This window comes from Thunnus albacares, chromosome 23 (assembly GCF_914725855.1).
Source record: "Thunnus albacares chromosome 23, fThuAlb1.1, whole genome shotgun sequence".
Classification (NCBI taxonomy): Eukaryota; Metazoa; Chordata; class Actinopteri; order Scombriformes; family Scombridae; genus Thunnus; species Thunnus albacares.
In genome coordinates, this window is record NC_058128.1 from 15855338 (window position 1) to 15876789 (window position 21452).

Consider the following 21452-nt stretch of genomic DNA (forward strand, 5'->3'; position numbering starts at 1 on the left):
TTAGACTAAAAGATTAAAAATAAACATATTCAACAGATTAATCGACAATAGAAATAATAGTCGCAGCCCTAGTAGCGCTTAACATGAATCAAACTACTTGTCATGTTTGTAAATTTATTTGCTCTAAGCACAGGCTTTGTTGAACTGACACACATAGGATCCAGTCATTGTCATGTCCTCTGCTGCCTTTAAGTGCCATCAGGAATATTGTAATTATGAAAAATGCGAACTTGAATCAAGGTGTTTCTCACAGTCAATTGGCCAAGATGTGATGTGTTTACAGTTCGACAAATGTTCATGGTAAAAGCTGTGCATGAAGTATTGATTTAAAAACAGTTACATGTCTTTTCTGCTTTTCACTTTGTTACTGTAGCACAAAGCAGCTCTGTGCTGTTGTCATCTCTCAAAAGAAACAACAACCACAAAAAAACAACCTTACAAGGTTTGTTTCATCTCCATCCAAAAAGTACTTTGAAGGGGAACAAGTTGTGTGCCCAATTTCTAGCATGGAATGAGGTGGATTACGATGAACGCTTGAAGGCAGCATTCCTCTCCAGGTATAACTCATCTTCTGCCTCCAACAATAGAACTGACAACACAAACCAGTCATAGAAAAGATATGTGGTCACATGATGGACAGGGCTGTATTAAGTGTGCTTTTTGGTGGTGGTGGGGGGGAATGATTGAACTTGTGTCTGACTGGATCTGAAAGAATAAAACCAGAAGTTCTTTCTAATCCCATCTCCTCCTCAGGGATACACGGCAGGTAAGAGCTGAGCATGGTGACCTCTGAGTGCATGACAGCGAAAAGGTCAATAATTGAATCTGCATTTAAGTACTTTGCACTTTTTAAATTAATTTGAGTGTCTGTTTTGTTAAATCTTGGTCAATTTATCTAAAACTTGAGTGGGCTATGCTGAATTATATTGATAAAGCTCAGCATGATCTAACAAGAAGCTGTTTCTCATGCAAAGTCATGAATGCTGAATTAAATTGGCTCAGACGTTGCCTAAGTAGACTCTTAAAGATTTTATGACGGCTTTTCTTTGATGTATTCTGATCTGGGCAGTGCATATGCTGGTGAAGAAGGTGCTAAGCTCGCCCCTGAGACTGCCGTGTTGGTAGCATGCTTTGGGCTTTGACTTAATGCTGCCTAATGCCGAAACCAGCACCCGCAACATTCCTGCCACTGTCAGACTGCGTGTTATTCCACAGTTTAAGCCAGACTCGGACTGACCGCATGCATTAAAGCAAATACACGTTTAATACCCCAGCCATGACAGCCCTCATACACTGTGAATTCTTTCTGGGTTTCCAGTCAGTGCTTTTCTTCAACCAGATGGTATTTCTCCTCTGTCTCTCAACTTTCTCTTCATATTTTCTCTTCACTGGCCACATGTGAGTCGTTTGACGTCAACTGCTTAATCTGATGACACAAGTAACAACCACACCGGGACTCCAAGCACCACAGTGTGTGAACTAGAGCAGAGATGTAACAGAATTTAAACAGAAGCATGACTTTTGGGCAGTAACCGTATACAGGGAAGGTGTAAATATGGCATGCAGAGACTGAATGTGCAGCTGGCCCCTTTGAAATGACTCAGAAAGAAAGAATAGGAGGAGCAGGGAGGGTGAAGAGGGAAGTGAGAGAACCAGGGATGCGTATGAAATAAGTCCCTATTATTACCAACAAACTAGAATAAACTTGTTTTTTTTATGATGAGGAATATGTTTGAGAAGCAAACTCCTGAGAGGCATCGTTCGTTGTAAAAATGTTTCCCAACCAGCAGCTGACCAAACTGGCGCTGACAAAAATAGCCTGTCTGAATGTGGGTCCCAGCTTATTGATTTACTGTGAGTACAGTGAGGTGAGCCAAACCCATTGTCTGGAGGAGTAGCTCCACACCTGTTCAAAAGCATGCTCTATTATTCTTAAAAATAGACCCTCACTCTCCCCCACTGTTCACCCCTACTGACATCGGTTTTTATGATCTGTTGATTTATAAGCATATGGAAAATATGTGGTCCAAGGGATTGTTGTGCTGTCATACTCTGACATATAACTGATGTATACATATATTTACACTGCATATAAGGAACGTAATGACAGCCTTATTAAATCCATCTCTGTAACCTTGACCTTGAACCTTAACACCCCCAGTGGCTGAATGTACTGTAACACTTACATGACAAAAATCAAGTGTTACTCTAAAAAGATATTTAACTGTATTGTCTTGATTCAAGTGTTAGTTTCTAATATTAGGGGTAGGGATAGTTTGACATTTTGGGAAATATGCCAAGAAGATTGATACCATTCTTATGTCTGTACGCTAAATATGAAGCTACACCCAGGACACAGTTAGCTTAGCTTAGCATAAAAACTGGAAGCAGGGGGAAAGAGCTAGCCTGGCTCTGTCCAAAGGTAACAACATCCACCTAAGAGCACAATAAATGAGTATGTCTTGTTTGTTTAAACTGTACGAAAACTGAAAGGTAAAAACAACAAGTTGTGGTTTTACTGGGAGGTTATGTGCTATTTCTTGGCTGGGAGCAGTGATCTCATGGCCTGTGGTTTTAACTTGTTCATCAAACTCTAAGAAAGAAAGCAAACTAGTTTCCATAATATCAAACTAATCCTTTTTTTACATGGCCAAAGTAGAAGCAGCAGAGACCGAGATATCTTGACTTTTAGTCCCTAGTATGGACCCAAAGTAAGTTCCATAACACTGGATACTACATTTCCTATAATGCAATTTTAACTCCACATCCCAAATTCATTACACTGGCTTACTAACTAAAACTAACAAACTCGTGATCATTTTCATTTTCAAATTCTGGTCTAAATTGTTTTCTGCTAGGATCTTTTTTTTTTTTTTTTTAAATCCTAAAAAAAAGATTTTTATTTTTTATTTTTTTGGCAATTTTTCTAAGTGTTTGTTGTTGTAATACTCATTCTGGCCACAAGAGCACCACTACCCCATGTTCTGAATAGGACTAAAAGCACTAAAAGTTTTCTTCCAGGTGAGTTTTAATTTATCCATGCATTCTAAACACAAGGTCCATAATTGGCACTAACCTGCTGTTAGCATTAGTTATGCTGACATTAGCCATTAGTCTGCTAGCTAGCAAGTGAAAAATATATTATTCATGGATAACCAACAGCTACAACCTAGGTTAAGTCGACTGAATAGCTAATGTTAGTTTACTGTAACATTAGTCATGGTAATAGGGACACTCCACCCCTTATGAGTTAGATGTTTTACCAATAAAGATTTAAAAAAATACCTTATGAGTGGGACATCTGGACACTTGCTAAGGGAATAGGATAATTTTGTACATTCAGCTAGATTTTGGCAATTTCAATTAATATGATTATTATTCATATTTATGATATAGAATTGGATGCTGTTTATTGAATATTGCAGTTATTGTGTGATGCTTATTCTTCTTGAACACTGACAGTTGAACCATTTGTACTTAGACAATTGGTTCTCAAACCATGTCAAGGACCCCCAAATTGATATGTAACAAGCCGTGGACCCCCATTTGATAAGATTTTGTCCCAGGGACCCCTATCTGAGGAGATAGTTGTTAGATATTATTAAATAGAGCATTCCAACTTTCTATACTGTAGGTGGGGAGATAACTGTGGAGAGAGTGAAACCTCTGATCAGAATAGTCATTCTTATACATTGTGCTAACTTCTAGTGAACAGAATATTAGTAAAATTGAACTACTCCCCATTTTTATGGGGACCCCCTGGGACCCCTTCTAGGACCCTTAGGGGGTCTCTGGACTCCACTTTGAGAACCAATGACTTAGACCAATCTAAATCACCCCTGAGGCCAGTCAGCTCATTTTGTTTGTTTAATATTCCAGATGGAAATCCAACATTTGACTTGTGGGTCCAACAATTCCATCCTAGAGATGTAATCCACGTCGGTGAAGGAGGAGGCCATGTAAGGTTAATAAGCTTTGTTTATTTATTTAATGAATAAAATACTTAAGTAACAGCAACTATGACTCTGAATGATGCTGTCTTGTTTCACAGAGGGCAGAATGAGATCTCCATACTGTTGGGGAGAAATTCAAACCTGATCAGCTGTGCGTAAGAAAGGTGTTATAAAGTATGACCCAAGCTATTCAAGCATATTGGACCAGTGAGCCAAACTTGATTTTGTTGGCAGATGAAAGTGCTCAGAGAGAAAATAAGAATGTGTTGTTAGTCTTACCTCATGAATACTTTTATGTGAAACACAGTAATGATTGTACCTTGTTGTGAACAGTTTAGTATAGGAAGTATTTTTTGAAAAGTGCCTGCCCTTTTCCAAACGGTATCCAAGGACGATTTCTCAGATGGTTTGGTGTAACAAATCATCTGGCACGTCAGGTTGGAAGAAAATTGTTCCTATATGAAACTGCTCACAACAAGGCATGTGGATTATCTTGAGTAATCGGGTCATGATTTCTGTAAAGAGACATTGCTTTTGAGTTTTTCAAATGTATTTCTTTGGTGCTTTGAGCGCCACAAACCGAGTGCCATTCAGCTCCATTGTATTGGAGTGACAGCAGTTATCTCTACGGCAGACATCTTTGCGGCAGATATCTCTAAAACTAGGCGAATCACACCGGAACTATCTGGATGGATAGATAGCACTCCGGGTAAGGTGGAAAATACATTTTTTTGAATTTTAGGTGAACTGCCCATTTAAGGTGAAATGAAAAGGCCTGAAAGATGGATCAAGTAAAGAACTATGGTTTATGATCAAATGATTGGTAAAGTGGTATTATAAAGCATACTTGCTTGATATTTTACTTACCATGGGTGCCATTGATTCTGGAGCAGTAAATGGATAATGTATTGGGATATCTTAATCTTCTCTAAAATCAATTATGAGGATGCATGGTAACCAGAGACCTTGTGGCAGAAACCACTGGGTGGTGCATGTGTAAAAGATCAAAGACATATCTTTGTAACAAAATTTACTTAGATACTGATGATAGGGGTCTTTCAAGTCTTCAGCTTACCATCTGGCTGGTTACCAATACGAAACTGACTTTTCATTAAACAAGTTTATTATACAATATCTTGTTTACAAGAGATTGCATGCAGTGAATTTAATCAGATAGTGTAAATGTCTTTTGTCTTTGTTTATGTCCTCCAAAAATATAGGTACAACTCTCATATAATACTGAAAAGCTGGAAACTTGTTATGTCCTCATCTGATCAGGTTCAGGTACTTGGCCAACAACGGAACCTTCAGGTGTGCTTGGACCCTTGAGTTGTGCACACTATGTTTTTCCTATAGATTTTATCAACAGAAAGAATGATTCATTTAAATGAAATTACTCTACTCCAATTAGCAATAATCTTATATCATAAATCATGGCAAACAAAGGCAAGGGTCTAAAAGTAAAAAAGGGAAGGGGAAAATCCACTACTTAAAGTGAGAAGCATAATTATAATGTATTGAGAGAGTGAGCTAAAAGAGAGTGAGATGATTGGGTCTTTTGAATGCTCTGCACGTTGTACAATCATTACTGTGTTTCACATAAAAGTATTCATGAGGTAAGACTAACAACACATTCTTATTTTCTCTCTGAGCACTTTCATCTGCCAACAAAATCAAGTTTGGCTCACTGCTCCAATATGCTTGAATAGCTTGGGTCATACTTCATAACACCTTGCTTACGCACATCTGATCAGGTTTGAATTTCTCCCCAACAGTGTGTAGGTCTCATTCTGCCCTCTGTGAAACAAGACAGCATCATTCAGAGTCATTGTTGCTGTTACTTAAGTATTTTGTTCATTTAATAAATAAACAAAGCTTATTAACCTTACATGGCCTCCTCCTTCATCAATGTGGATTACACCTTTAGGATGGAATTGTTGGACCCACAAGTCAAATGTTGGACTTCCATCTGGAATATTAAACAAACAAAATGAGCTGACTGGCCTCAAGGGTGATTTAGATTGGTCTAGGGCTGTGTTCCAAATCACATACTAACATACTATTCATATATAAGTATGACGTCAAATTGAGTATGTAGTAGGCAGTACGTTAGTATATGATTTCAAACACACCCTTAGTCGTTGGTTCTCAAAGTTGGGTCCGGGGAACCCCAGGGGTCCTTGAAGGGGTGCCAGGGGGTCCCCATAAAAATGAGGAGAAGTTAAATTTTACTAATATTCTGTTCACTAGAAGTTAGCACAATGTATAAGAATGACTATTCTGATCAGAAGTTTCACTCTTTCCACAGTCATCTCCCCACCTACAGTTATGGAATTCTCCACTAAATCATATCTAACAACTATCTCTTCAGATAGGGGTCCCTGGGACAAAAATCTTATCAAATGGGGGTCCATGGCTTGTTACATATCAATTTGGGGATCCTTGACATGAAAAGATTTGAGAATCAACTGTCTAAGTACAAATGGTTCAACTGTCAGTGTTCAACTAAAGAACAATTAAGAGTGAGCATCACACAATAATTGCAATATTCAATAAACAGCATCCAATTCTATATCACAAATATGAATAATAACCATATTAATTTAAATTGCCAAAATCTAGCTATCATTAAATGTACAAAATTATCCTATTACCTTAGCAAGTGTCCAGATGTCCCACTCATAAGGCAGTTTTTAAAATCTTTATTGGTAAAACATCTCACTCATAAGGGGTGGAGTGTCCCTATTACCATGACTAATGTTACAGTAAACTAACATTAGCTATGCAGTCAACTTAACCTAGGTTGTAGCTGTTGGTTAGCCATGAACAATATGTTTTTCACTTGCTAGCCAGCGGGCTAACAGCTAACATCAGTATCGCTAACGCTAACAGCAGATTAGTGCCAATTAAAATACATTTCTAGCCAAAAGAAAGACATGACAGTAATGTTACATAACTTGCTAATACACAATATATGTATCTTGTGTTTCGTGTGCATGAAAAAATTAAAACTCACCTGGAAGAAAACATAAATGCTTTTAGTCCTATGCGGTAGTGGTGCACTTCAGCCTCTTGTGGCCAAAATAAGTAGTACAACACCAAACACTTAGAAAAATGACACTGGCCAAAAAAAAAAAAATCACCTGACAAGACTTTTTTTCCACCTGTTTTCACAGACAAAAAAAGTAACTTAGAAAAACGATCCTGGCAAAACAATTTTTCTTCACCTGGCAAAACTCCCCCCACCCCCCACCCCTTTTTCACAGATGAAAAAAAACTCAAGGACTTTAGACTGTTAATAAGTCAGACACAGGATAGAAAACAATTTAGGTCAGACTTGGAAAATGGATCACCAGATTTTTTTTTTTCCCATTTGCCACACAGGTCTTCTCATTTGCCACATAGGTCTTCCATACATAAGTGTTAAATAAAGTTTTAAAAAAAAGAAAGGCCTATTATACAACTGTTTTCAGATGTTGGGTAGTACTTCTCTTGACTGATTATCATGTGCTAAATTGGTGAAATGCCTTTTCATTGAATCAAGTAATCATGCTAACAGCTGAAATAAATCACAAAGCATTGCTGAAAATGCAGAAATCTGCAGCAATTTTTTAAAATCTTGTAGTGTCACATACAGGGGAAATTGTATCAAATGCCACAGACTTGTTCAGCATCACCATCTGTACAACTTTGCTGAATTTGGTTACCATGGAATATCACATTTAAGAGAGATGGCAGTTAAGTAATATGGTGATGTTTCACTAATGGCCACAGCGCCCCCTGTGGGTAGAACTATATCAACATTTGTGTAGTGTAGCTTTATGTACAACATTCGCATGTTTGGTTGCAATTGAATTTAGCATTGAAGAGTTATGGCCCGTTAAGTGCATCAAGCCAAGCCTTCAAAATTTTGATAACCAATTACAGACAAACGGTAAGCGATACCCAAAAGTGAACTTATAAGTTTTATTTGGGGTCATCTAAATATGGTATGTACCAAGTTTGGTGAAGATTAGATGAAATATGTGCCAACAAAACAAAAAAATGTGTTTACCAAAAAATCCAAAATGGTGAAAAATTTTTCTAGGCGCAAATGGGCATGGCCTATATCAGTCACATCAGCATCATTCAAGGAATACACAGTGCAAATATTGTTTTTCTACACCTCACAGTTCATGATTTTTTAGCCAAAATGTAAAACGTGATAACCAACCACATAGTGGCACTGTTGGTACCATGCTTTAATATATTGAGTATTTCCACATGGGACACCTGTCCATGAAGTATGAATACTTCTGCACTTTTTATTTTTGAGATATCAACTTTCAAACATTCCTCCCATAGACTTTCCATTATAAATTTTAATACTTTAAAAAATTCTATTCAATCACTGTAATATGCCAGAAAGAAGACAAGTCGTAGTATAAATGTTCTTAACAAGCTTAACATTTTGATATTTGAATGGTTTCTGTAGCTTAAAGTTTTCAGAAGTAGTTTGCGATCGGAAAATGTATGGAAGAATAATAAATAAAGCTTTGAAGAACAATACTGTGAATGCTTGTCAGCATTCACACTAATAACACGATTTGCATGATTATCAGACTAAATCACACTTGTTATGACGGACATTTCTTACAGAGTAGCACTTTAAAGCCTTTTGAGCACCTGGAAAATTGTTTACAAGTGTACATATTAAAGCCAATATGAAACGCGTAACTTCAGATGCATCAGCGCATCCCTGAAGAACTAATGCAGCCCTGGAACTTTCAGCGCTGTTCAGACTCCAGTCAGCTGCCTGTAGCCTTGATCAGTGCCAAGAGGAAATGGCTGAGGATTAGGCCTGGAGCTGTTCAAAGCCCTGGGCCTCTGCTAGCAGTGCCCATGGTGGAATCATTTCAAATTCTACAATTGCTCCAATCTCACAGTATGCAGCCAACTTTTTTTGGTTGTTTTTTAAGGTTTTGGTTTAGTTGTTTGCACAAATGATAAAAGCACTGACTCGAGAAGAAAAGAAGAGAGATACAATCCATCTGTCCGAGAGAAACAAATCTCAAGGGCTCGTGGAAACATTACAGTCGATAAGATACAGAGGAAAATATCACAAAGACAAACAGCAATACGAATCAAAGCAGGAAAAAACATTAAATATACAAATAGAAGTTGAGAGTCATGTCATGGTTGTGTGTGTGTGTCAGTTCTGCATGAAAAACAAGGAAATTCATTAAAAAATGTCTCCTGTGTGGTGAATTGAAGTATTTTGATGCATTGTCTGTTTTCTTCTCTCAGGTTATTGCAATCCAAGATGTCTGAAGAAGAAGAAGTTGTTGAGGAGATGCAGTAAGTACCTTCACAACATTTTCGAAGCATTTCTAGTATTTTAAGAGAAATCCAGCTGATTTAGACTGATCACTTCTATCTTTTCCTGTGTTCCTATCTCCTCAGGGAGGAAGGTAAGTAGAGACTTTGAAAGCATTCATTCACTGTCTTTGGAAAGCAAAATGTCACTTTCATGCCTTCATTGCTAGACTTAGCTGACCTGATTATGTCTGCTCAGAGGTAGAAACCCAGCAAGAGGAAGGTAAAGGCTTCTGCATGGCTTCACATGTATTGCCTTGTTTCCGGTGTGTCTGCTGCCGTTACAGTGTCTGCTGCAAGTGATGAAAGCCATAGCAAGATGAGTGTGTTTTCTTTTTCAATGTTAACTCTTCATTTGTCAACACTAATCTGTCGGCTCATGTATAACTGTCACTTTTTTGTCAGAATTATCTCCATCCTATTTTTAGTACTGCAGTGTTTGGTTAATACATGTATATTTTTCAGTGTTCTCACAAATTTGACTTAAATGGTTCTGAGTAAAAGACTATGTGTTGCATTTAGTATTCCAGTGCATGCTATCACAGTATTTGGTCAAACAAGCATTATGATATTTGCAGTAAAAACTATAAAAACCTATTATGACTATGAGCAGTGTATCGGTACAATTTTGAGTTTTCATTTTTGTGACTATTTCCATTTTATATTGCTTTTACTTCACTGTATTTCAGAGGGAAATACTTCTCTTTTCACTCCATGACCTGTATTTGACTGCCATGAATTAGATAAGAAGATTAATACAACAATATGTCGCTGGAGCCAGCAACCAGTTAGCATAGCTTAACACACAACCATTTTCGTAAAACCTGTGGTTTGTTTTTACACAAAAGCAGTGTCTAGTTGTCACAATTCAGGTGAGTTGTTTTCCCCTCTAACCCTCTCACATGGCTTCAATTAAATAATGTTCAACGCCCGAAGCGGTTAAAATTATCCAATATTTCACAAAAAAACAAACAATAAATATCGAATAACAAAACGTGTTTTCCTACCACATTAATCATCTCTTAACCTCTGAGATTTATCTTGTGACCCTCTGGAAGGTCTGACCCCTAGGTTGGAAACCACTGGCGCAAAATAACTGAGCCAGCTACACCTCAACCTCAACCAGCTATACCAGTAAAATGCAATGGTCCATTTTAAGGGAGTTTTAAGAGGGTTAAAATGGACCAAAACCCATGAAACTCTCCCCTGAATTTCATGAGAAAATTATGGCATTTTAAGGTATAAATTAAAAGGTGGTTTCTACCACTAAAAACGCCTTAAACTGTGCAAATAATCCATAAAAATACCTTTTTATCAATTAATCCATTAAAGCATTAATAAATATCTTAATTCTATCATTATTAATGGGTAAATTAATTGTATTTTAAGGTTGAAAATGAGGGGATTCAGTGTCGTATACAACAATATATCCATCACAGGAGTCATTTTTTTCTGCAGAGGAAGTACTTTAACCTACAAAACAGAACTTTTACTTGCAAGAGTATTTTTACTAACTAAAATAAGTCAAAGTAAACAGAAAACAATGTCTACGAAGATTCTCAGTCATCCAGGTCATGGTTATCAAAGGAGAGTTGAATTGAGGGCAACTGGACCCTCGATTCAACTTTCCTTGGATAAAGAGAAAACATGATTGAATTTTTCTTTTGTTGAGATTTTCCTTTGATATCGGACTTGTTCCAAGCAGCTCACAGGCTCAGTTAGTGATCATTCTCTGTTTTTTAGCTTTGTTCAGAATGAATGTCAGACAGCAGCACTGGTTTCGGTGCCTCCTGAGAGACAATATCATAGTGTTCAGAGTTTGACCAAATCCCAGCCTCAAGCTGTTGGCCCAAGTCTCATTGATCCACTAATCCATAGTTTGCTCACTCAGTCGTGGAGACAGTGAAGGAAGGTTTTATGACTTGTTTTTGTCTCTAAATAACACTTTTTTTTTCTTTTTTTTTTTTTTTTTACTTTTGTAGCATATTATAGTAGAGCATTGTGTGTTTGTAGTGCTTCTTTTGTGTTATCTTCAGTTGAAAATGAGCAGAATTTGGCTTCATTAATCCCTGTTGTTCTTTTTATCTAGAGGAGGCTGCACCTGAAGTAGAAGGTAATAATCTTTTTTAAACATTTTTCATAATTTCTTATACAATAAAATAATATTCATAAAAGGATAGGGTAGGTTTGCTCACAGCATAGCCTATGCCATTTTAAACATTACACACATACTCATGCATTAAACTACATTTTCATGACTTTAGATCGTAAAAACTCTTTTCACATAGAGCCTCCACTTGCACACTACAGTAAAATGGCATTGTCTTCTCAATCACTTCTCATTCACATCAGCACTATTCATTTACTTATAAAAATATAAGCTTTTCATGTTTAGTATTCACTAAACGTTGCTGTTTGGCTGCAGATGAGCCTCCTGCTGAGTTAATATTTGATGAATCTCACTCCAAAATGAGATGTCTGCTTTGTGAAAATTGTGACATTTACTCAGATTAAATGACTGTTTTCATGAAGACTCAGTACAGAGTATTGTTGAAATTTTTGCTGTTTTACTGTCAGAATATTTGCATTTCAGAGATTTTACACATCTGAAACCTTCAACACCTCATTCATGACTGCAAAAAAGTTATCATCATATAAAATGTTATCCAGGGCCTTTATATCATAAAACATGTTGCTGAATTGTTTTTTCTAATGAGTATGAGACATATCTAATCAAATTTTCTTGCTTTTACCCCACCTCAGAACCTCCTCCAGCAGAAGGTATTGACATTTGTAACATAATGCATATAATAACCATCATCCAAATGCTCAAGTGTTAGCTGCTGCAACAAAAATGCTATCTACATTAAGCATAAAAAGCATCATATTACCTCAAAATTTGACATCTTCCATATGGCACATGCTTTTTTTTCTTGATCTGCAGCATGTTTAAGCTAAAGCCATTCTTTCAGGTGACATTAACATTGTAAGTTGTCCCAGAGCAACATTTACTGATGAGCTTTTCTCTATTTTCTTGCATTGACCACAACTAACTGCCTGTTCGCATTACTTTCACAAAGAGCCAGCAGAAGAAGGTAACGCAATCTCTGTTCAAGCTTTTCCATTGTGACATTTATTCAGATTAAATTACTGTTTTCACAAAGCCTCAGTACAGAGCATTGTTGAGATTTTTGCTGTTTCACCATCAACATATTTGCATTTCAGAGATTTTACACATCTGAAATCTTCAACACCTCATTCATGACTGCAAAAAAGTTATCATCATATAAAATATTATCCAGTGACTTTATATTATAAAACATGTTGTTGAATTGTATTTTCTGATGACTATGAGACATATCAAATTATATTTTCTTGCTTTTACACCACCTCAGAACCTCCAGCAGAAGGTAATGACATTTTTAAGTTTTTTTTAAAAGTTTTTTAAAAGGTTTTTTAAAAGTTGTCCCCGAGCAACATTTACTGATGAGCTTTTCTCCATTTCTTGCATTGATCACAACCAACTGCCTGCTCGCATTACTTTCACAAAGAGCCAGCACATGAAGGTAATGTAGTCTCTGTTCAAACTTTTCCACTGCATCACTCTGGTTTGTGCATCCCAGCATATTTTACAGTCATTAGTTGGGGAAAGAAGAATAAGCAGTTTTGATCTCTTCAGGTCCCCGTTACTGATGATTTCATATGTAGTACTGCTGTCTTCCTATTTGATTTCTCACTCATACCTTATTTATTCCAATAATCAGTGTCACACTTTTATAAAAGCTGTCTGATAACCAGATTTTGTGATGTGAACTAGAGTAAATACACCATAAACCAATATGACATGCATATAGAGACTCTTAAAAGTTTGAATTTTCCAGTACGAATTCTGAAGAGGAAATATATTTCATATTTTATAAAGTAGATATCAGCCCTGACTAATAAGATAAATACATTTCTATTCTATCTGCTGATGCACTAACATGTTTTCTGTGCTTTGCCGCAGAGATTCCACACGTAGATGAAGGTAGAGTATCTCCTTAATAAAGACATTATTTTGTGATCGTTGCTGTAGTTTCACATAAATGTCTGTTGTCTGCAGCGGTTCAGTTGGATAACCGCTGCAAACCTCAGCTTGCTCTATCAACTGTGGAGTGCTGTCCAGCACATGCTCACAGACACTCTCCGCCTGCCAAAATAAATATTGTATTTCAAAAACAGATCTTAAGAGACCATGAAAATAAAAAACCAAACGCTTTTCACACTGAGTGTCCTGGATTTCAGCATGCTGTCACACATGCTGTTCATTTTATGAGGACTGTATTGGACATCATGCATGAAATGATAATCTTTTTTTAAAACAAATAAATTGACTTAGTATGTAAAGAATTCAGCAATATTATTTGTTCCACTAATTATTCGCTTATATAGAATCTGTCAGTGTGTGGTGTGTGTGTCTGTCTTCTACTGCTCTATTAGTGTGAGGTTGAGTTAATTCACTGAATTTAACTGTGGTTATCTGCCCTTTTTGTTATGACAGATGACTCTAAACCCAAACCAAAGTAAGTCTTTTGTCATTTTGGTTTTAATCAGTCCACATCATCCAACTGGTGATAAGCTGGTCATGTTCTTATTCTAACCAGGAAATGTTATTGTATTGTAGGACATTTGCTCCACCTATGTCTGTGCCAAAGATACCTGAGGGAGAAAAAGTCGACTTTGATGTGAGTAATATAGTTTTAAGCAACACAAAGACACTCACATACACTTATGAACTTGAATGAGTTTGTCTGTGGAGGTGTGATGAGCAGATGCTTGTATAATTTACTGTATACTCAGTGTGTATCTGCTGATTTCTCTGTATGTGTAAATGTTTGTGATCTTTTATGTCAAAACATCTGCTGCAGTAGTTCAGAGTTGGGACTTTGGTTAGGCCTCAGGTTTAGTAAGCCTAAAACAAAGTCTTGATAGGGTTTTGGGAATGCATGTCATCAATGGCGATCCTCAGAGGTATGTCAATACAAACATATCTGCATGTGACTGCAGGACATCCACAGGAAGCGTCAAGAAAAGGATCTGGCTGAGCTGCAGTCCCTGATCGAGGCCCACTTCATTCAGAGGAAGAAGGACGAGGAGGAGCTCATCGCTCTCGTTAACAGGATCGTAAGTCTCCGAGGAAAGCACGCCAGACCACTGGAGTGATGCACTACCCAGCAAACAATTACACTGTGTGTGTGTGTGTGTGTGTGTGTGTGTGTGTGTGTGGGCATGGATGTGCAGGAAAAGCGTCGTGCTGAGAGGGCTGAACAGCTGAGGATCCGTACTGAGCAGGAAAAGGAGAGGCAGGCTCGTCTCGCTGTGAGTTCCTTCTGATCTCAGTCTTATCCTTTTCAGGACATGACTCAGTCTAAAAAGAGAGTCCAGTGCCTGATAACTGACACCCCGGTAGTTTCACCTAGCTTCCAAATTGCAGTTAGGGTGTCAGACATGTGTGTATACTGGTGGGGAATCTTCTCTGGCTGCAGGATGTGACAGATATAAGCTAAACAGCAGAACATGAACACTATAAAACATCAAAGAAAGGTCAATCTTTTAAAAGAGTGTATTTTACTGACGTCACATTATGAAATTTCCAGGTACATCTGTAGCGTTAACCAATGTTCAAATGGAATAGATTTGGATCAACATGGATCAAGTCTTTGCCTTTGATAGACTCAAGTATATTAACTATTATTCAGTATATGTGGGTAGACTGTGGGTAAAAATACTGTAACTCTTAAATTGAGTATTTTTGCTTACTTTAAAGGAGCTATAAACAACATTTTTTACAAATGGATCAAATAACAATGTGTAATGTAGAAGAGGTCACTCATAGTGACGAACCCACAAAGAATTATCAACCTACTCTGCAGTTCTGCTCAACTCTATTGACCTTATTGGCATTTTTCAGCTCATTGTTTTGGTTTTTCTGGCCCACAACCTTCATTTTGGTTCACTCTCACTGCTCTCATGACATAGTTTTCAGCCAAAGCAGACCCATGTTTCACTTCCTGCCCAGCACCAAGCAGCTAACAGACAAAGTTAGCTATTAGCTGGTGATCATACTCGATCATTTAGCCGCTAAAAAGACAGATATTTCCCTCAGGAGTACATGAATACCAAAAACAGAGCTAAAAGGAGAGTGACTTACATTCGCAAGGTGGCCAGAAACACAACTTCAAATGAATTTTATACTTTCCATGCTTGATGTCTAAATAGGAAACGGTATGCTAACAAGTTCACTATAGCTTAAAATTGTTCACAGTGTTGTTTCGTTGCTTCCAAGTAGCCAAAAATCAGTTATTGAAGGTTTAACTTGAAATTTACATAAAACCCATTTTACTTTTTTTTTTTACATGGCAAACAAACAATATTTTGTTCCTGAAAATGCTTTTGGTGCAGTAGTTAGCTTTTTTCTTCAGTATGGACTGTGTAGTCGGACAGAGACGATAGACAGGTATTGTGTTTCTTTTCTCCTGTGACCATGTTGTACAATCTGTACCTCAGGAAGAAAAGGAGAGGAAGGAGCAAGAGGAAGCACGTAGGAAGCAGGATGAGGATGCCAAGAAGAAGAAGGCCCTAACAAACAGGACTCAGCAGTATGGTGGCGTCCAACAGAGGGTCAGTCATCTCACACACACACAGACACACATACACACACACACACACACACAGACATACACAATAAAAACCGGTTGATTGCTTTGTGCTGATTTACAAATTTTCTGCTGTCACACAACATATTCTTTCTTTTTTCTCATATACAGCAAGATGGCAAAAAGGGAGCAAAGAAGCAGACAGAGAGAGAGAAGAAGAGGAAGATCCTGGCGGACAGGAGGAAGCCTCTCCAAGTTGACCATCTCAGTGAGGACAAACTGAAGTAAGGAAGGACTCAGAAGTAGTCATTTTTCGCATTTCTCCACATTTCCAATCTGATGCAAGTAGTTTGTTCGTGCAATTAAACTCTACATTTCAGTATAGCCTTTTAATTTTCTGTTACAAAAATCCTTCTGGTTTTTGCTCAAAAGGGAGAAGGCCAATGAGCTGTGGCAGTGGCTGCTGACACTGGAGGCTGAGAAGTTTGACCTTGGCGAGAGACTGAAAAGACAGAAATATGATGTAAGTGCTTTGCTCCAGGGTGTTCATGTGCCTACTGCTCCGTGAAATGACATTACAAAATGAAAACCTTTTTCCTCCACATTTTTTTAAAGTGCACTTGTGGAAAAACACACTTTTACAACAACAACGCCAGTGTGGAATTTAACGTCAGTTTGGTTTAATTAAGTTGGGAAACTTTTCGACATTTTGGGAAAAATGCTTATTTACTTCTTTGCTGAGAGTTGGATGAGAAGATCAATACCAATTTAATGTTTGGTAACTATTAAGCTACAGCGAGCTTAGCCAATATCCAGGCTTTAACTTAGCATAAAGACTGAAAACAGTGGGAAACAGCTAGCCTGGCTCTGTCCAGTGCAATATAACATGTTATTAGTCATTATTAGAGAGATTTAGAGGTGCTGCTAGGCAGATTTTGTTAACCTTGACAGAGTCAAGCTAGGTGTTTCCCCCACTTCCAGTCTTTATGCTAAGCTAAGCTAACAGAATTCAGGCTGTAGCATCATTTTTAAAGGACAGGCTCACAATTTTTCAAGTCTGTCTTAAAACATCTCAGGTACCCAAATGAACACTGAAATAGGTTTTTCTTGCCATAATGATGTCTCCTGTTCATACTGGCCATTAGAAGATCCCTTCATAATGCTCTTACAATGTAAGTGATAGGGGCCAAAATCCACAGTGTATGAAGCTTCCATCCAAATTAATCAAATCAAGTAGATATCTTTCAATGTTACAGTCTTTTTAGAGCCAAAGTTCCTCCTTTTGTTACTATACTGTCACCGCAGCTCAACAGGGAAACACTGTCCGAGGAAACCAAAAGAGGGAATTCGATGCTAAAAAGACTGTAAATGTGGTAGATATCCACTTGATATGACTAACTCAAACTGCTGAAGCCTCACATAAGCCTCAGATCAACTTCTAAATGCATTTTTAAATAGAATTACTGTGTGGTTACACTGTGGATTTTGTCCCCTGTCACTTACATTGAAAGCACATTTGAAGGGGATCTTTTAATAGCCAGTATGAACAGGAGGAATGACTACAGCGAGGAAAACCTCTTTCACTGTTCATATGGGCTGTTGTTTTAAGACACTGTTGTTTTAAGACAGACTTAAAAAAATTGTGAACCTGTCCTTTCACAGTGTTAGCTGAGAGTTGTATCAAGAACACAAATAAGCACATTTCCCAAAATGTCAAAGTATTTTTTAGGCTTTTGCTCACAAAATAGGGTAATTTTAAGATGTAATATTTGTGTAATTTAAATATGATTAAATAAAAATGATATCATCATGCCTAAAGCATCAAATTAGCTACAATATATTTACAACGTAACCTGATTTTGTACTAATATCAATCTAAATTAGGGGGTAAAATGATAATTAACACTGAAAATTGATGGAATACAGCCTACAGCCCTAAAAAGCCACAGAATAAGAAAGCTGAAATGGTATGTACCGTATTTGCAAGTGCCGGGCTGTCTTGACTCCTGAGGGCTCCTATCTAAAATGAATGTGGCTTGACTTTCAGATCAATGTACTCCAGACCCGAATCAATGAGCAGCAGAAGTTGTGAGTAACTGTTAATGAGGAGTGTGGGCCGCTTGGTTGTTGTGTAGTTTTGCTGCCTGTGTGTTGAAGGGTCACAAACTGAGACTGCGGCAGTACGAACAAAGCCGGGCGACTGCTGAGTGATTCAAACAGCAGGTGAAACTGGTGGTGTGTGTTGATGAAGAAGCCAGCAGGAGCTGGCATGTGGTTGTGTTTAATCCAGGAATTCAAGAGAAGTCCCAAGAGTCAGGTATTACTGTATGTTCCTAGATTTAGTCAGTATGGTGTCCTACTTAAAAGAAACGAGAAATTTTTGACATTAAAGGAACAGTTCCACAGGTAGGGATATATATATATACGCTTATTCACTTTTTGGTGAGAGTCAGATGAAAAGATCAATACCACTCTTTTATGATTAAGTGGGGTCAATCTTCTTGTCTAACTTTCTAACTAAGAAAATAACAAGGGTTCCTTCTATGTGTCTGCAAGTGTTGGTTATTTACACTAAGTCCACAAAAGTCTTCATGAAAAAGCTCACAATAATCTGCAAATTGTCTCCAGTACATAACTTAAGTTGTGTGTTGTCACTTTCTCTCCAATGTTTGACAGCCATATATTGATCTGAAGTCACATTTTGCTGTCAGGGCAGTATCTTATCCTTCATTTCTGGGTTTAAGCGACAGTTTTGACAGCTTATGATGCAAGTGCAACTTAACTTGCATGATAAACATTTCTGAGATTCTGCAGCTTCCCCTTTAGGATTCAGTTATGTGGTCAGGTGAGTCAAGAGGATGAGAGGTGAGTCCCCATCTGCAGGTGAAATTCCTCATCACAGATGAAAGCATCCTCGGGCCATCCTTCCCTGCTGAGCTCCTCTTTAGGGCCACAAGCTCTGTTCTTTGGCTCTGCTGGTGTCCATGTCTGTCTGTTGTTGTTCCTGTGCTTAGCCAGTCCTCCATGTTTGTCACCCCTCACAGATCAATCAGCTCCTGGCTCGCGTTCAGGACCATCAGGGGTAAGTCGCCATCTTTGATCCAAACCTTAGATTTTTCAGGAAATCTCAGGTGTGGCTCAAATCAGTAGTTTTTTTTTCTAAAGCCATTAAACTGGCTTTAGTAGGGAAATGACATTTAATGGTCATTTTCCTCCTCTTTTAAAGAGCCTCGGGAAAATTTTCATTCAGATCATACATTACTGACAAACCTCAAGTGCAAAATCTGTTTTTTAAAATTAATTTGGTATTTGACATAAAACTGACACACTTTCTTCATTATATTCAATGTGTTACATTATCTCTTGTACCCCAAGGCCTTTTAAGTCACATCATCCCTCTTCATATAAAATGGGAACATGTGATGCATTCTTTACTGACTGAGTTGTGAGCATAGATTAACATAGGCACAAAAATGACATGGCGATCTGTGCTCGGTTTGCAGCACAGATCGCACCTTCCTATGGCTGTAAACAAGTAAAAAAACATATGCATTGTGATTTTTACGTGTTTCATACAGCCATGGAGAAGATCAACTCAGTAGCAAATAGTCTGTTTTGTTCTTTTTTCTTTCAAGTTTTAAGGCATGCATATGACCTTCTACAGGTTTCATACCCTACTTAATATATTTTATTCTCTTTTAACCGATGCAGCCGGTCTTTCTCCATTCATCTATTACTCAACATCCATCTTAACATCTTCATCGCAGCAGTCTGAAAACATTGTGGTCCTGATCCACAGCTATACTTGAGCTTTGAAGTTGGTAAAATAGAGAAGCTGTGTGGTGGTTAGAGCAAACATCCCAAAACCAGACAGTCAAAGACTGAATCCCCACATCAGCCATGTGTCCTGTTGAGATATCTTTGAGCGCAACAAGCTACAAATGCTCATTTCTTTGTTGAAACTCTTCTGCGTAACAGTATCAGTTACAAATTTTGAAATGTAAACTGATCGGCGCCGCCATTCTCGGAATTGAATCTCTTGGAGAGTAAGTTTAAGGCAGAAAGCGAGATGTCTGTTGACTGTTGAATCAGCTGGTAAGTGTTTACTTTTCAAGTCAAATCTCTGGTAGATTAAACTGTGGGTGGATCAGGTCTTTATGGGCAAAGATGCAAAAAGAGAACAAAGGCAGCGTATCAAAGGTAAGACTACTGCTGAGAGAACGCAATCATCATCATTTCCCAGACATTTACCATCTGTGTCCTGTGTGACTTTGTGTGCTCTGCACTCATTTAATAGCATGATGCTTTGGTGTTTGCCCTTTTATCTCTTTCTATCTATTCCTCCATTCAAGTTCACTCTCTTCAATATCTACTCTCATTTTCTTAATGGAAACTACAGCACATGGGGCATTAAAGAAATGTTGCACTTCAGCCCCCATGCAGACATGAATATGTACTGTATGTCATACACTCCAAGGGCTGGGTAATACTTCTCTGGTACTGACTGAAATGTATCCAGAGCATCAAGTACTGAAAAATGTGTGTAAATGTGCTGTAAACTGACATAGAGTATTTGTTTGGATTTGTAATCTTGTTTACTTATTTACTTCTTATTCAAAATTTTCTCAAATTTAGACTGTTTTATTTAGGCAAAGTTCTTGTACAGCATTTTTAAGGTGGACTTTTTTGAGGACTAAAAAAGATTTTCTACAAAACCTGTTTTTCATTTAACAAAGGAAACAAAAGTGAGGTATCAAATAACCATTCAAAATTAATTAAATAAGACAATATGAAATAAATAATGATATTTAATTACAAAATATGGACTATGATGATGAAATTGCTAAATAATCCAATACATTTTTAAAACTCAGCTCATTATTATGAAATATTTCACCCAGCCTCTTTTCACAATGAGGTTATTTTATTTAATTCCAGCACTTTTTATTTAAAAATACCGCCATTCATCACATCAATCAATAAAAAGAAATGGGCAGAGCCAGTTATGTGATTGTCTGTTACATTTTACGGTTATTTATATGTCGTGTTTTTATTTTTAATATTATTATCTATTTTATAATATCTTATTTACACTTATACCACTTTGGGCCTCCATACTGCATCACCACTGGGATCAAAAATGTCAAATGACACTCAGCCTTATATATACACGCTATGATTGTTAGGAAGCACACTTGAGCAAACAAATGAAATTATAAAAATGGACTTAATAAATATGCATTTATGCACACATGCACTCAACTGTTAAATTTTTTTTTTTCTGTGACTCAACAGTGCCAAAGGAAGAGGCAAGGCCAAGGGCAGGGTGAGATAGACAGGCGTATCAGCGAGAGCTCTTCGTGGAGGCGTCTGAAAACGAGCACCAGTGTTGAATTTGATGACATAAACATACACTTAAAGGTTGTACACATAACCAATAAAGAGACTTGTGCTTTTGAGACAATATTTGTGTTTTCATATTTTGTCTTTACTTCCCAGCAATCCCCAC

At 37.5% G+C, this 21452-nt stretch overlaps 1 protein-coding gene across 20 annotated transcripts; it reads left to right on the forward strand.

Annotated features, from left to right (window-relative positions):
- Nucleotides 1-654: 654 nt before the first annotated feature.
- Nucleotides 655-21409, forward strand: tnnt2e (troponin T2e, cardiac). 20 transcript variants are annotated; one of them, XM_044342891.1, is made up of 19 exons: nt 655-766; nt 9240-9290; nt 9396-9403; nt 9508-9531; nt 11398-11421; nt 12072-12089; nt 12389-12403; nt 12704-12718; nt 12860-12874; nt 13315-13335; nt 13849-13870; nt 13972-14032; nt 14355-14471; nt 14589-14666; nt 15855-15968; nt 16115-16227; nt 16376-16466; nt 17991-18031; nt 21239-21409. In XM_044342891.1, exons 2-19 carry the CDS (start codon nt 9256-9258, stop codon nt 21276-21278), a joined length of 852 nt encoding a protein of 283 aa, XP_044198826.1. In that variant the 5' UTR covers nt 655-766; nt 9240-9255; the 3' UTR covers nt 21279-21409. The 20 variants fall into 20 exon arrangements, with proteins under 20 accessions (XP_044198826.1, XP_044198827.1, XP_044198829.1 ...); XM_044342892.1 differs by lacking the exon at nt 17991-18031 and adding an exon at nt 18988-19025; XM_044342894.1 differs by lacking the exon at nt 13315-13335.
- Nucleotides 21410-21452: the final 43 nt, after the last annotated feature.